The sequence below is a fragment of the Bos javanicus genome, chromosome X, assembly GCF_032452875.1.
Source record: "Bos javanicus breed banteng chromosome X, ARS-OSU_banteng_1.0, whole genome shotgun sequence".
In the NCBI taxonomy this organism is placed as follows: domain Eukaryota; kingdom Metazoa; phylum Chordata; class Mammalia; order Artiodactyla; family Bovidae; genus Bos; species Bos javanicus.
In genome coordinates this window covers 131,277,656-131,295,081 of record NC_083897.1, presented here as the reverse complement: position 1 = coordinate 131,295,081, position 17,426 = coordinate 131,277,656, and the positions used below count along the sequence as shown (strand labels likewise).

The 17,426-nt window shown below is 42.5% G+C and overlaps 1 protein-coding gene across 5 annotated transcripts in view; it reads right to left on the bottom strand.

The window, feature by feature from the left end:
* PHKA2 (phosphorylase kinase regulatory subunit alpha 2) overlaps positions 1–17,426 on the bottom strand; it is a 91,663-nt gene extending 74,237 nt beyond the window's left edge. For 2 of the 5 annotated variants that reach the window (XM_061408018.1, XM_061408020.1), the window contains exons 1-2: positions 17,219–17,421; positions 16,611–16,818 (exon numbers count right to left, since the gene is read on the bottom strand). In XM_061408018.1, coding sequence (XP_061264002.1) covers positions 16,611–16,688 — 78 coding nt within the window. In that variant the 5' untranslated portion in view covers positions 16,689–16,818; positions 17,219–17,421. Of the gene's footprint in view, positions 1–16,610; positions 16,819–17,218 lie in introns of all 5 variants that reach the window. The other 3 variants (XM_061408022.1, XM_061408017.1, XM_061408019.1) reach the window with 3 other exon arrangements.

Genomic DNA, 17,426 nt, shown 5'->3' with positions numbered 1-17,426 from the left:
ACAAATGCTGGAGAGGATGTGGAGAAATGGGAACTATCCTACACTGTTGGTGGAATTTGGACTGGTACAGTCACTACAGCAAACAGTATGGAGATTATTTAAAAAGTAGAAATACAGTTACCAAATGATCCAGTAATCCCATTCCTGAGCATATATCCAGAGAATACTGTAGTTTGAAAAGGTACATGCACTCTAATGTTCACAGCAACATTATTTACAATAGCCAAGACATGAACTCAACCCCAATGTCCACCATTAGATGAACGGATAAAGAAGATGTGGTATACACACGCACACACTACATAAACACACATAGGAATACTACTCAGCCATTAAAAAAGAATGAAATAATGCCCTCTGCAGCAACACGGATGCAACTAGTGATTATCATACTAAGTGAAGTCAGTCAGACAAAGATAAATACCATGTATCACTTATATGTGGAATCTGAAACATGATACAAATGAACTTATTTACAAAACAGAAATAGACTGACAGACATAGAAAACTAATTTATGGTTACCAAAGGGGAAAGAAAATAAAGATGGATAAATTAGGAATTTGGGATTAGCAGATACAAACTGGTATACACAAAATAGATTAATGACAAGGTCCTGCTGTGTAGCACAGGAAATATATGCAGCATCCTGTGACAGACCATAATGGAAAAGTATAGAACAATCACTTTGCTTATACCAGAAACACAACACTGTAAATCAAGTATACTTCAGTAAATAAAAATCTAAAATATTAGAAAAAAATAATGTCAAAACTAAGTGTTGACAGGGACATAGAGCCACTTGAATCCTCAGACATGGTGGGAGTGCAAAACAGTGCTGCCAGTCTAGCTATGTGATCTTGGGCAAATTACTTAACTTCTGTGATCTGTGGTTTCCTTTTGTATAAAAAGGAAGGTTCAAAGCAGATTGGAGGGCATGGGTTCGTGTCCTCTCAAGCCCTATACTTATTCCTGTTCTAACGGAAACACTGTAGCCTCTGCCTGTCCAGTACCTGTTCCTCCTTTTTCTGGTAATGGCCTATAATTTTCCCTGCTGTGACTGTGTGGTTCTTGGGGGGAGGTGCTGATTCCATTATTGCCTGCCCCCTGGTCATGACCCTGGCTGCAGGGAAGGACATGTGACCCAGCCTGGCCAATCTAGGCACAATTCAGGGATGTGCACATGACCCAGGCTGGACCAACTGAGAGCCATTCTCAGTCAGGACTTTGTCTGGGGCCATTATAGAAAAAGCTCTTTCTGCAGATGGCACCAATCTGAAAGGATAAATCTGGAGCTGCCAAGGGACCACCTCTGCCACCACTTAGGAGAGCCTGGCAGAGAATAAAGGCCACTCTGAGTCAAACGGGGTCAAGTAATACAAAGAGATAAACTCAATCATTTGAGCTCCTGAATCCAGCCATGCCTGAATCTAGAACAGTCCCTTGGACTTTTCAGTTATTTGAGCAATAAATTCTCTTTCGTGCTTAAAGGCCATTTAAGGTGGGTGTGTCACTTACATCTGAAAGAATCCTGACAGATAAGACCATGAGTTCTTATTAAATGACCATGATGAACTAGATACTGTAAAAAAACACTTGATGCCATTAAAGAAATCTAAGATTGAGGCAATATTAAGGCAAAATACACAAGACACAAGCTAGATGGTAGCATCGAACTATCTAATTTAGCATGCAGTTCAATTTCTAGCTGGAGGGCACAGAGATGAATGCACAGAGAGGACAGACTCCTTCTTTCAATCCCTCCATCCTAAAAGAAAATCGGAGTAGCTCCTTACTGCTCTCTCTGCCTCTAGTACTAGTTCCTTCCAACCCATCCTCCACAAAGGGAAGTCACAGAAAAAAACCAAAATCTCAAGACTTCATTGCTCTGCTCAGAATTCTCCAACCCACAGGAAAGAACACCCAGATATAAACCCATGCACCTATGGTTAATTAATATATGACAAAGAGGCAAGACTACACAATGTTCAACAAATGGTGCTGGGAAAACTGGGCAGCTACATGTAAACAGAATGAAATTAGATCATTCTTTAACACCACACACAAAAATAAGCTCAGAATGGATTAAACATCCAAATGTGAAATCAGACACATTAAAACTCCTAGAGGAAAACATGGGCAGAATACTCTTTGACATAAATCATAGCAGTACCTTTTTTCAAGCCATCTCCTAGAATAATGGAAATAAAAACAAATGGGACATACCTAAACTCAAAAGCTTTTGCACAGCAAAGGAAACAATAAACAAAAATGAAAAGACTACCCACAAATTGGAAGAAAGTATTTGCAAATGATGTGACCTAAAAGGGATTAGTCTCCAAAATTTGCAAACAGCTCATGACACTTAATAGCATCAAAATAAACAACCCAATCAAAAAAACAGGCAGAAGACCTAAACAGACATTTCTCCAAAGAGGATATACAAATGGCCAAGAGGCACATGAAAAGATGCTAAACATCGCTAATATTAGAGAAATGCAAATCAAAACTAAAATGAGATATCAGCTCACACCAGCCAGAATGGGTATCATCAAAAAATCCACAAAGAATAAATGCTGGAGAGGATGTGGAGAACAGAGAACCCTCCTACACTGTTGGTGGGAATTTAAATTGGTGCAGCCACTTATGAAGAACAGTATGAATAGAGCTACCATTGACCTTGCAATCCCACTCCTGAGCATGTATCCAGAGAAAAACATGATCCAAAAGGATACGTGTACTCCAGTGTTCATTGCAGCACTGTTTACAATAGCCAAGACATGAAAGAAACCTAAATGTCCATCAGCAGGGGGATGGGTAAGAAGATGTGGTACATATATACAATGGAATATTACTCAGCCATTAAAAAGAACGAAATAATGCCATTTGCAGCAACATGGATGGACCTAGAGAGTGTCACACTGAGGGAAGTTAAGTCAGAGAAGGATATCCTTTATATGTGGAATCTAAAAAGGATATAAAAGAATTTATTTACAAAATAGACTCACAGACTCTGAGAATGAACTTATGGTTGCCGGTGCTAACGTGCTAAGTCGCTTCAGCTGTGTTTGACTCTCTGTGAACCCAAGGACTGTAGCCCGGCAGGCTCCTCTGTCCATGGGATTCTCTAGGCAAGAATACTGGAGTGGGTTGCCATGCCCTTCTCCAGAGGATCTTCCTGACCCAGGAATCAAACCCAAGTTTCCTGTGGCTCCTGTGTCAAAGGCAGATTCTTTACCACTGGTCCTGTACACACTGCTATATTAAAATGGACAACAAGGACCTACTGTATAGCACATGAAACTGCTCAATGTTATGTGGCAGTCTGGATGGGAGGGGAGTTTGGGGGAGAATAGATACATGTATATATATGGCTGAGTCCCTTCACTGTTCACCTGAAACTCTCACAACATTGTTAGCTGGCTTATACTCCAATACAAAATAAAAAGTAAAAACAAAACAAAACACAAGAATTCTCCAACCCAATGATAAAATCAAAGTCCCTCAGGCACCCATACAAGGCTCATCATGGGCTGGCTCTTCCTCTCACATCTAGCCTCACCACCCATACTGCCTTCCCTAGCCCCCCAGAAAACCTGAATTTATATTTCCTTCACGTGCTCTGCTCTCGCACTTCTGTGCCTGTGCACACACTCTTCTTTCCACCTGTAATGCCCTCTAGCAAACACCCCTCCTTCATATACTCCCTCCTCCACGAAGCCTTTCTGGAACTTCCTTTCCTATGCTCCAAGGGACAGAGGTCAGAGGCCTCCAAGCTAACTCCTACCCTTGGTCTTCTTTCCTTTGGATTAAGAATTGCTATGTTCATGCTACCACCTTGCTCAGTTTCAAGGGAGGAATATATTGTTTAATGATTCAAACAAAATACTTAGAAGAAGTCAGGATAAATGTTGAAAACACATGATTACTTGTCCCTCCCACCCTTCCCCACCACCCCTATGCTAGTAAGGCAAACAGAATGTGAGAATTTCTATTACAAAAACTGGTTAAATTCACTTAGTGTATGGGAATTTTGTTCTAGCAGCTGCTGCTAGAAACGTTAAAGGGGATGGGGAAGGGCAATGCCTTGGGCTTGAGAGTTTTAAGTAGGAATTATAATAGCATTTGTTCTAAAATGATTGCATCTATAATTGAGACTACTGGTTATGTGAGTAACCTTTATTTTTTTCTTCAGTTTAAAAGGTAGATTTTTCATAATTTGGTATGTAAACCTCAGGCTTTCAGAAAATAATGTTGACAACTTAAGCTCTGACATGCAGCAGGCTCATGTTTTACCTAGGGAGATCACAGGTGTGCAATTCTCACTTTCAAATCATGTCTTTTTCTAAATTGCTGATGAAATTTCACCCTCTGGGTTTACAAATAATGCACAAGCAGCAAGCTGTCCTGGGCTGGTGCATTTTTATCATCTCCTATGACTGAATGGTGGCTTATAGGCAAACAAGCTGGGTTGGAAGCCAAGGGTTACAGGAATCCACTTCATTCTAGCTTCATTCCAGAACCCAATACGCATCTTCAAACTTGCAAAATTCACAGAAACCATTCTGGGCCCCTTTGCTACAATCAAATATGTAAATTACTTTACTCCTCTTTAAGGAGATTTTAATTCTTTGCCTCTCTCGCAAATTCTTTAGCCTGAGGTGTTAGTCCTTTGCCTCATGTTGTGGAAACTTACAGAACAGATCCAAACTCAAGGGCTGTGAGAATCCTCCTGGCTACACCTAAATCAGAGGTGTCAAAGGATGACTGGGTGCCACGCTAGCACCCTTTCACCTGAACAGGAAAATTGCAAATGTCTCTATTTGCTATTTTCAATAAGACTTTATTCTATTAGGCTCAGGCTTCACTGGTGGCTCAGTGGTAAAGAATCCTCCTGCTAATACAAGAGACATGGGTTCCAGTCCTGGGTCGGGAAGATCCCCTAGAGAAGGGAATGGCAACCCACTCCAGGATTCTTGTCTGGAGAATCCAATGGACAGAGGAGCCTGGTGGGCAATAGTCCATGGGGTCACAAAAAATCAGACATGACTGAGGAACTAAACAACAAAACGGGTTGAGAGCATGGTGGCACCACACACGCTCCTCTGCCTCTGGGCTCTCCAGCATGTCGGTCAGGAGTCCACAGATGGGCTTTGTTAGGGCACAAAGCTAGAGGTCCTTGAGATTCCTGGAATTTTTTTTCCTAGAACTTTTTTGTGAGCATTCTTCCCAGAAGATATTCAGCCATCATTAAATTCTCAAATGGGTCTGTAACCCATCTGATTAAGAACCACTTCTCTAAATGTAATTTTATGAACATTAATTATGTTCTCCTCACCTATTATTTTGAGGCAGATGTGATATTTACTTCACTCTATTAGGGAATGCAACATAATTTGGTATTCACAGCAATCTGGTGTGTCTTAAGTATTTATCTCCACTCTTTGGCCTGTTTCCAACAAGACTGAGTACTTATCATGGGGCTGTCAGCTCAGAAAAAAGGATGACCTTGAAAAGGTCCCTTCAACTCCTTTAAAAGACGCTTGCTCCTTGGAAGAAAAGCTATGACAAACCTAGACGGCATATTAAAAAGCAGACAGATTACTTTGCCGACAAAGGTCCATATAGTCAATGCTATGATTTTTCCAGTGGTCATGTATGGATGTGACAGTTGGACTATAAAGAAGGCTGAATACTGAAGAATTGATGGTTTTGAACTGCAGTGTTGGAGAAGACTCTTGAGAGTCCCTTGGACTGCAAAGAGATCCAACCAGTCAATCCTAAAGGAAATCAACCCTGAATATTCATTGGAAGGACTGATGATGCAGCTTCAATATTTTGGCCACCTGATGCGAAGAGCTGACTCATTTGAAAAGACCCTGATGCTGGGAAAGGTTGAAGGCAGGAGAAGGGGATGACAGAGGACAAGATGGTTGGATGGCATCACCGACTCAATGGACATGAGTTTGAGCAAGCTCTGAGAGATGGTGAGGAACAGGGAGGCCTGGCATGGTGCAGTATATGGGGTTGCAAAGAGTTGGATATGACTGAGCACCTGAAAAACAACTCTCTTGGCTGGAATTCTTCAACTGTAAAAGCAGACTGGGTGATCTCAGTAGATGATCTTTTGGATCCCTGCAAAACTGGAAACATGGTCCTTTGTTTGTAAATGAAGGTTCAAGGATTTTCACTGAAGTACTCAAATGTTTTTCATCTGTCAGTAAAATATTTAAAAGCTGTCCTGAAAAGAGCACAGCAAAAGTCCTCCTCCTGGCTGCCCCTAAAGAGAACTGAAGTGGGAGATGGCAGAAGGCAGGGCCTGGGATAATACCAAGAAGGGGAAAATGTTATCTATGCTCTTTTCTCAAACTGACACACAGACCAGATAAGCATCAGTCTGACTATGGACTAAAAGTGTCACTTCTGCCCCTTTTCGACTCAGTGCTTCCCAGAATGCTTGTGCGTGCCCTGGTCCACCACTATTCTCATTCCCATTGTGACTATTAAATAAATTCCTCCTAGAGTAACTGAAACTAAGAACAACAGATGACAGGTTGCAGCAACTTTGGATGGTAGAGGTCTGATAAATAATAACAGCAGCAGTCATTTATTAACTGCACATACTACTGCCCATACTACAGCACACAGACTACATGGTAAGCATTTTATTTCATTCATTCAATCAAATGTTTTTAAAATCTCTACAAACCGCCAGGTACTAAGGGCCAAGGGGCTTCCCTGGAGGCTCACTGGTAAAGAATTCACCTGTCAATGCAAGAGACACAGGTTCGACCCCTGGGTCAGGAAGATCCCCTGGAGGAGAACATGGCAACCCACACCAGTATTCTTGCGTGAAAAATTCCATGTACAGAGGAGCCTAGAGGGCTGCAGTCCATGGGGTCACAAAGAGTCAGATACGATTGAGCACACACGCACATGCTAAGTGCTAAGAATAAATGGTAGTTAAAAGAAATCCTTGGTCCTGTGCAGTGGACTTTATAGTCTAGTGGAAATTCATTCATTTTAAGTCACACAAGTAGATGTAAAATTCCCACTCAGTTAAGTGCAGCAAAGGGGATGTGTGCCATGCTGTGACGGTGTCATGGAGGGAGGGCTTCCCCGGAGGAGCCGAGGTAGAAGGGAGGTTAAGATGTTACCCAGAGTGAGGGTCAGCAGGAGGGCACACCTGCTTTGAAGACGACCACTTTGGCTGCAGTCTGGAGAAAAGCTGGGAGGGGACTGAGAGTGGCTGCAGAGAGAAGACAAGTAGGGAAGCTAGTACAGGGATAGAGCATGGCAAGGCTGGTGGCTTACCGAGGAGGGTGGTGATGGCAAAGCGGAGCAGAAGCAGCTGATGGAATCGAGAAAAAAATCAGCTGAGCTTGGTGATGAAGTAGATACAAGCCGGAAAGGAAAAAAGAAGGGGTCAAAAAGACTCCTGGGTGGCTGACTCAAGGCTCCACATGAGCTGTGGTATCCAGATATATCAGGAAAGATCAAGAGTTTGCTGTTGGGCATAACATATGGGGAGTGGTTTTCTCTCATTTCTCCCTCCTGGTATGGCTCTTGATAAAGAAGCCAAGTTTTCAAGTCAGCTGAGCTGGTTAACCCTTTACCAGCACACCTCTGGTGGTGAGAGAAGCTGGAGAGCTAGGCTACAGCTAGACTGCAATATTTGGAAGAACACTGCATTGTATTCTAGGAGTGATAAAAGCCATGGGAAGGATGTAGGCTGGAGAGTAGTGCAATCTGGTGCCTGATGTAAGGATGCTTACTCCTGGGGACGAGGGGCCAAGAGTGGAAGCAAGGAGCAATTGGGAGGCTAGAGGGGCAGTCGAGGTATGAGATGGTGGTGGCCTGGACTAGGGCAGGGGCAGTGGACAGGCACAGAAGTGGATGGAGCCGAGACAGATTCTGGTGATCTAACTCATCAGTACATTCTCTCACTTTTTGGTGGGGCAAGAGGGAACAGAAGAAATCCAAATTGACTCTTACGCTACTCCTAGACTATGTTTATTAATATAGCCTTAATTTTTACAATATAATAAGATCTCAAACACATAGGAAAGCAATGTAATCAATACCCACCACTCAGACCCAACAAAGGAAAGCATTCCACCATAATACCAGATTCCTTTCTTTTTAAAAAATAAAATGTTACAGATAAAGTTGAAGCCTTTTTTTCCTTTTTTAATGTGGTATTACATTAATAGATTTTCTTAAGTTTCCTTGTATTACTGAGATAATCTTTACTTGATTATGATCTATTTTTAATACATTGTTGGCTTCACTGTATTACCTTATACTTTACATCAATATTCATAAGTGAATTTCCTCCAATAATAATTTCATAAATATCATGTCTTATTTGACTATGGTATCTTGGGATACTGGCCACATAAAAGGAGTTGGCAGTTATTCCTCTTTATCTTTTATCTCAAACAGTTCATTTCAGATAGGGGTTATTTGCTAATCTCTTGCTCCTCTCTCACTGCACTGTACTCACCACACAAAAACCCCATCTCTGCCTAAATGTGACTCTGCCTGCCACTTATGTTTCTTATGCAAGTGCTCAAATTTTCTATGTCCTAATTATTTCTCTGCTTTATCTATAAAGCAGTATCTGAGAGAAAGGAATTTAAAAACTCCCGCTATGGCTTTGTTAGCAGTTAGGTCAAGTTTTGCTTTAAACATTTTGAAACTATTGATATGTTGTTAATATTCTGTGTGTTTAAAACTGCTTTCTTGGTGAACTATCCATTTATCATCTAGTAATACACCACTTCTGAATTCCTAATAGAATTATTTTAAATTTCAAAATCTCTACCTTTTAGTATAAAATTACACAAACTTATTTTTGGCTAGCATTCGTATAGTATATCTTGCCTCACTAATTATATATTCAACCTTTATGTATCCCCCATTTTAGGTTTGTCTCAAATCACATATATATTTACAACTTTTTAAAAATTAATGTCTATTATCTGGATAATTTAAAAATTAACATTTATTGAGATTACTATTATAGACTTATTTTCATCTTCCTGTTTTGTCCTTTGTGCTTTTTAAAAAAATTCCCTCACTCCCCAAGCACCCCTCACTGGAGAAAGGAAAGGCTACACTTTCCAGTATTCTGGCCTGGAGAATTCCATGGACTACAGTTGGACACACAGAGTCGGACACAACTGAGCAACTTTCACTCACTCACTCACTCCCCAAGCACCCTTTTCCTTTCTTCTCCCGGAGTGATCAAATTTTCTTTATTCTATTATTTTTAATTTTTTTCAGGTTTTCTTTTTAGTTTATTTTAATGGGAGGCTAATTACTTTACAATATTGTAGTGGTTTTGCCAAACATTGACATGAATCAGCCACAGGTGCACATGTGTTCCCCATCCAGAACCAGCCCCCCCACCTCCCTCCGCATCCCCCAGGGTCATCCCAGTGCACCAGCCCTGAGCACCCTGTCTCCTGCATCGAACCTGGACCGGCAATCTGCTCCACATATGATAATATACACGTTTCAATGCTACCCTCTCAAAGCATCCCACCCTCGCCTTCTCCCACAGAGTCCAAAAGACTGTTCTTTACATCTGTGTCTCTTTTGCTGTCTCACATCGTTACCATCTTTCTAAATTCCATATATATGCATTAATATACTGTATTGGTGTTTTTCTTTCCGACTTACTTCACTCTGTATAATAGCCTCCAGTTTCATCCACCTCATTAGAACTGACTCAAATACATTCTTTTTAACGGCTGAGTAATATTCCATTGTGTATATGTACCACAGCTTTCTTATCCATTCATTTACCAATGGACATCTAGGTTGCTTCCATGTCCTGGCTATTGTAAACGGTGCTGCAATGAACATTGGGGTACACGTGTCTCTTTCAATTCTGGTTTCCTCGGTGTGTACGCCCAGCAGTGGGATTGCTGGGTTGTATGGCAGTTCTATTTCCAGGTTTTTTTAAGGAATCTCCACACTGTCCTCCATAGTGGCTGTACTAGTTTGCATTCCCACCAACAGTGTAAGAGGGTTCCCTTTTCTCCACACCCTCTCCAGCATTTATTGTTTGCAGATTTTTTGATAGCAGCCATTCTGACCAACGTGAGATGGTACCTAATTGTGGTTTTGATTTGCATTTCTCTGATAATGACTGATGTTGAGCATCTTTTCATGTGTTTGTTAGCCATCTGTATGGCTTCTTTGGAGAAATGTCTGTTTAGTTCTTTGGCCCACTTTTTGATTGGGTTGTTTATTTTTCTGGAATTGAGCTGCATGAGCTGCTTGTGCATTTTGGAGATTAATTCTTTGTCAGTTGCTTTGTTCGCTATTATTTTCTCCGATTCTGAAGGCTGTCTTTTCACCTTACTTATAGTTTCCTTCGTTGTGCAAAAGCTTTTAAGTTTAATTAGGTCCCATTTGTTTATTTTTGCTTGTATTTCCATTAATCTGGGATGTGGGTCATAGAGGATCCTGCTGTGATTTATGTCAGAGAGTGTTTTGCCTATATTTTCCTCTAGGAGTTTTATACTTTCTGGTCTTACGTTTAGATCTTTAACCCATTTTGAGTTTATTTTTGTGTATGGTGTTAGAAAGTGTTCTAGTTTCATTCTTTTACAGGTGGTTGATCAGTTTTCCCAGCACCACTTGTTAAAGAGATTGTCTTTTCTCCATTGTATATTCTTGCCTCCTTTGTCAAAGATAAGGTGTCCATAGGTGTGTGGATTTATCTTTGGGTTATTTTGTTCCATTGATCTATATTTCTGTCTTTGTGCCAGTACCACACTATCTTGATGACTGTAGCTTTGTAGTACAGTCTGAAGTCAGGCAGGTTGATTCCTCCAGTTCCATTCTTCTTTCTCAAGATTGCTTTGGCTATTTGAGGTTTTTTGTATTTCCATACATATTGTGAAATTATTTGTTCTAGTTCTCTGAAAAATACCATTGGTAGCTTGACAGTCTCCCATTATTTTTAAAGTTATTTTTTCAACTTAATTTTAATGGTAAGACTTAAATATAACCTCGACTCAAAATATATAAAACTTCTACTTTCCTTTTAACATAAGGGCCTTAAGAATACTTTAACTCCATTTTCCTCCCATTCTTCTGCCACGTTATTTCCCAATATGTAATTATATCTTCTTTCAACCTTCCCTCAAAGTAGTCTTTATTATGATTACAATTTGTTCCATACTCCATGTTTTAGTTATCCTATTCTCATTTTAAATTCTATTATGACTAGATAGCAATACTTACTTAGTGTCCTGATTTCTTGTCTGCTTTTTATACAAAATTATCTGCAGTTACAGTGAACAATGCCTCGATCATTCTTTTTCTTTTTTTAAATATCTACTTATTTATTTGGCTGTTCTCAGTCTTAGTTGTGGCATGTGGGATCTAGTTCCCCAATCAGGGATCAAAATCGGACCCCGTGCATTGGGAACGTGGAGTTTTAGCCACTGGACCACCAGGGAAGTCTCTATTTTTCTTTCCTATCCGTATTCTTTTATCACCACTTTGTACTTAACGCTTTTATGAATGAGCCTTCAAACAGAGCTGATATTGAAAAAATGTACAAAGTTAATATTTCTTCTCAGGGTCAAAATAAATCTAGGAATTTAAAAAAAATTTTAAATCAACAAATACTTAAAAGATACTTTGAATACTTTGGAGATAACTTCTTCAGTTCAGTCGCTCAGTCGTGTCCAACTCTTTGCAACCCCATGGACTGCAGCACGCCAGGCTTCCCTGTCCATCATCAACTCCTGGAGCTTACTTAAAACTCATGTCCATAGAGTTGGCAATGCCATCCAACCATCTCATCCTCTGTCATCCCCTTCTCCTCCTGCCTTCAATCTTTTCCAGCATCAGGGTCTTTTCAAATGAGTCAGTCCTTCGCATCAGGTGGCCAAAGTATTGGAGTTTCAGCTTCAGCATCAGTCCTTCCAATGAATATTCATGACTGATTTCCTTTAGGATGGACTGGTTTGATCTCCTTGCATCCAAGGGACTTCAAGGAGTATCTAAGCAGGTACTCCTTAAAGTTTATATTAATATTTTCAGTACATTCAAAACCAATTGTGCAAAAGGACCCTTTTATAAATATAGCTCTTTCCTTCTTTGCCTTAAATATTCAAATAAAGTTTCGAAGTATATCTGACAAATGACTAGGAAGATATTCTTTCACAGACACAGGAAAGGGAAATTAGTTGATATGCCAGCTGATATAAACAAAGTATTATCTCAAACTAAAGAATAATTATGAGTTCAATATATTTAATGTTAAGTGATTTCTAATAAGTGAAATCAAAGTAAGTTGATCTCAATTTAAAAAGCTCAATCAACATCACTAATCAGAGAAATACAAATCAAAGCCACAATGAGATACGACCTCACACCTGTCAGAATGGCTAACATAAAAAAGAACACAAATACCAAATGTTGGCAAGGATGTGGAGAAAAGGGAACCTTTGTACACTGTTGGTGAGAATGTAAATTGGTGCAGCCACTGTGGAAAACAGTATGGAGGTTCCCTTAAAAAATGAGAAATAGAACTACCATATGATCCTGCAAGTGCACTCCTGGGTATATATCCAAAGAAAAGAAAAACAGTAATTTAAAAAGACACATGCACTCCAATGTTCATAGCAGCATTATTTACAATAGACAAGATACCTAAGCAACCTAAGTGTTCATCAACTGGTGGATGAATAAAGAAGATGTGGTGTATACACATAATGGAATACTACTCGACCACAAAAAGTTATGAATTCTGTCATTTGCAACAATGTGGATGGACCTAGAGGGTATTAGGCTTAGTAAAATAAGTCAGAGAGAAAGACAGTACTGTATTTTATCATTTATATGTGGAATCTAAAATAAGGCAAACAAATGAATAAAACAAAACAGAAACAGACTCAGGTATAGAGAATAAATAAGTGATTATTAGTGGGGAGAGGGAAGGGGAGGGGCAAGACAGGGGTAGGGAATTAAGAGGTAAAAACTACTTTGTATGAGACAAACTACAAGGATATATTGTACAGCATGGGGAAATATAGCCCTTATTTTATAACTTTAAATGGAAAACAATAAAAATATTGCATCATGAAGTTATACACCTGAAAGTAATACCGTAAATCAACTATATTTTAAAAAAAATATCAGAAACAGAGGCCAGCCTTGTATCAGCTGACAGTGAAAACTGCCTCATAAACATCTGCACCTTTCTATAGAAGACAGCATAAACCTATCCAGCATAAACTTTAGAAACCACTCGTTTACAGTCCGCTCATTCATTTTTTTTTTTTTTTTTTACTGTGGTAAAAACGTGCCTAACATAGGGCTTCCCTGGTGGTAAAGAATTCGCTTGCAAATGCGAGACACATGAGTTCAATCCCTGATCCAGGAAGCTCCCACATGCAACTAAGCCCATGTGCCGCAACTATTGAGCCTGTGCTCTAGAGCCCATGAGCCCCAACTACTGAGCCCGCATGCCCTAGAGCCTGTGCTCCCCAACAAGAGAAGCCACCGAAATGAGAAGCTTGTGCACCACAACTAAAGAGTAGCACCAGCTCTCCACAACCAGAGAAGAGCCCATGCAGCAATGAAGACCTAGCATGCCAAAAATAAAATTATTTTTAAAATATGCATAACATAAAATTGCTCTTTCATGTTTACTGACTGGATAGGTGACCTAAGATCACTCAGAAACGATGAGGAGGCCCTAAATGGGTTAGCACTTTACAGCTGTGAAGACTAGCTGTTGGGGTGGGATGGCTTCAAGTTGGGGGAAGGTGGCAAGGACTGTGGCTCCACACGTGCACAGTCATGGGAGTTCCAACAGAACTATACTTGGAGTGTTCTGGTTAATCAGGAAAGCTTGACTGCAGTCATGAAGTGAAACATAGGGCAAACATGAGGTCTTCTCACCAACTACCGCCAAAATAAATACAACTAAAGGCTCAGACAACTGTTTTTTAATCATTAAAATGTTGGAGAGGAAAGTCCAATGCTACAGATTTGCTTTACTGGGAAGACAGTTCTTTTGCTCCTGAGGGAAGGTAAGCCTGGATCAATAGCTGGGTCATTAGGAAGGCTCAGAGCCTGCGGAAGGTATTTCATCACCAAGGACATAAAGGTACTTTTCATGTGTCTGGAGCACTGCTTCATGCCAAAGGAACAAAACTGATGAGGTCTCTGCGCTTAAGGATCTCACAGAATCCACAGGGAGACATAATTATGTTCAAAGACCAGAAAGCAATTAGTAGCTATATCAGGGCCCTCAGGAAAGGGAGCATCCTGGACCAGGGTGGTGAGGCGAGGACTTGTGGCCTGAGTATGTGTGGCCTATATCAAAATTAGGGCCTCCTGGGTGGTGCAGTGGTAAAGAATCCTCCTTCCAATGCAGGAGACTTGGGTTCGATCCCTGGTCTGGAAGATCTCCTGGAGAAGGAAATGGCAACTCATTCCAGTATTCTTGCCTGGAGAATAACATGGGACAGAGGAGCCTGGCAGGCTATATAGCCCCTGGGGTCAGAGTCGGACATGACTCAGGGACTAACAACAACGTATCAAAATTATACCACCACCAACAGCGCTGTTTACTAATGCGTAGTAGGTGGGGCCGGAGAAGGCAATGGCAACCCACTCCAGTGTTCTTGCCTGGAGAATCCCAGGAACGGGGGAGCCTGGTGGGCTGCCGTCTATGGGGTCGCACAGAGTCGGATACGACTGAAGCGACTTAGCAGCAGCAGCAGCAGTAGGCGGGGAGAGCAGGTGACATACTGAGCACTAATCACAGGTGTTAATTATCCTCATTTTATAGGTAAGGGCCTGGACTCAGGTGGGAAATGGCTACACCTGTAGTTGAAGAAAGAGCTAGAGATTAAACCCAGGTGTGACATAATCACCAAGATTGATCAGTAATGAACGGCAATGATTTTCAACTTGGATTTTAAAACCACTGTGTGTAAGTAATTATAATCTACTTCAAAGAGGAAGGCAAAAAGAAAAGTCACCCCCCATTTGCTGGCCTACTTCTTCAGTTCTCAACTTGAACATCATCTCTTCCAGTACTCCTTCATGCTCCCCAAATGGGGCAAGGTTCCCAAAATAAGAATCACAGTCCTTCATGTGCAATTTCAAAAGCCAATATGCTCTAAGAACTTGAAGTGTTTTCATAAGTTTTCAGCAAGCTCATTTGATGGCAAAACGCTGACCTGAACTGGTGTGAAACTGCTTTCCATATTTACTTTTCCTACTCAGTGATAATCTCCACATTCTGATGTGGAAAACAATGTGTTTGATTAAGGGTGCTGCCTAGATTTCATTGCAGTTACTAGGGAATATTCAATATATGTTTACCACCCCAAATCCAAACATTTCTGACTTGCAAACCGCATCTGACATCAAGAGTTTCAAACAAGGGACTGTGGACCTATCCCCTACACATGAATCTCACTGCACTACAAGTATCTACTCTTCTTTGTAGGCCCAGCACCAGACAGAGTGCCTTGCACATAATAGGTACACAACAAATATTTCCTGAATGAAGAAACAAGCCTGTGAAATTGGCTATAGGGAAAAAGGGTCAGTGACTTGGGAGTGACCAGGCCTCTATCATGGAATGCCACTTCCTTCTCTGACATGGAGGTCCTATAAATAGTTGCTGTTGATTGAAGGCAAGCAACACAGCTGCTGTCTTCAGGAAGAATAAAAATAGTCCAGGGGTCTTACATGTTGGGCCACACAAAACTTTAGCTGAGTAATACAAGACAGGAGATAGATAGATGTCAGACCACATGAGAAGCTTCACAGATCTCCAGCTTGAGCGAACACCTGCGTTTGGGTCTAATCCTGCTACCTGCGGTAACCTTTTTGGCCCATAGATTGCTCATCAGTAAAATGAGGGCAACAGAGTAAGCCCTAAGGCCCTCGCAGGGCGGAATAGCAGCCATCACCACACAACCGGGAGTGGGATACACACCCCAGAATTTCTCCCCTCCTGTCTACTGTCGTCACAGTCCAGAGCTCACCATCCTCATTCAGTGTGCTGTCCAATCTACACACACCTCCTTCCATCCGAAAGAAGCTGAGTCCATGCAAAAAGACGCATTTTGTACCCGGGGCATCGAAAAGGGCTCCTATCTTCGATCCCAAACAGTAGTCAAAGAATCCCGTTAAGTGTAGTCCCAAAGCCCTTCGGTCCCGACTCGGAAAGTGGACGAGGTGGGAATAGGGGTGAGGAGTAACCACTGGCTAGCAAAACTGGATTTAAAGAAAAAAAACAAACAAACAAAACAAAACCCCTCATAACTGCAAAGTCTAAAGACATGAGAGGGGACTGAGTAGGAGAATAAGTGCCTCAGTTCAGTTCAGTTGCTCAGTCGTGTTCGACTCTTTGCGACCCCATGAATCACAGCATGCCAGGCCTCCATATCCATCACCAACTCCCGGAGTTCACTCAGACTCACGTCCATCGAGTCAGTGATGCCATCCAGCCATCTCATCCTCTGTCGTCCCCTTCTCCTCCTGCCCCCATCCCTCCCAGCATCTGAGTAAGAGAATAAGTGCCTGGAGAGGGCAATTCGGCGTGGTCCCTCCTTACCTGGTAACAGAGGATTGTTTGCTGCACCAGCCGCGCGTATCCGTCTAAGCGGACCCCGGAATTGCTCCTGCTCCTCATCTCCGCGTTGCGTCCGACCCGTTGCAAAGAGGCGGGTCGCCCGGGCTGCGGCCGCCGAGCGGGCCTGGTTCCCAAACAGTCACAGCCTCGGTCAGTTCTCGGGATGGAGCCCGGTGGTAAGACGTAGGGGCTTTTAAAAACGACAGAACCAAAGTATGACTGGAAAGCCAGCCAGCTAGTTTTCCTATAGTAGAAAGGCGCGAAGGCGGAGACCCCGCCTCGACCAGGCCCGACGCGCTCCCGACGCTCGCGGGTCCCTGGCAACCCCGCGGGAGAAGTAGGGAACTGGGTTTCGGGCGTGGGGCAGGAACGGTCTGCAGGCGGTCGCGAGGCGGCCTCGAGGCCGGCCACGAACTCTATCCTTCCCGCCCGCCGCAGCCTACTCACAGTCCCGCCCCTGGCCGCGCCCCCAACGCGGAACCGAACCCCCCGAGTCCCGGCCCACAGGGGAAGGAAAACGAAGTGGCCCGCGAGAGTAGCGGGGAACTTGGCTCCGGGCGGGAACCAGTTTGCCTCTCTGAGCCCCTTACCTCGCCGCCAGCAGCCGACCACAGCCGGGGATGTTGAAACAGGCCCTTCCGTCGCGGGCATCTGAAGGTCCAGGACCCGCCCCCTGGACCCGCCCCAGGCCCGCCTCCCGCTACGCCCCCGCGCGGAGCGCCACCCGCGGAGCCGGGCCGGAGGCGCAGAACTCCTCTAAAACGCTTGGACGGTGGCCCGCCCTCCCCTGAGATGAGC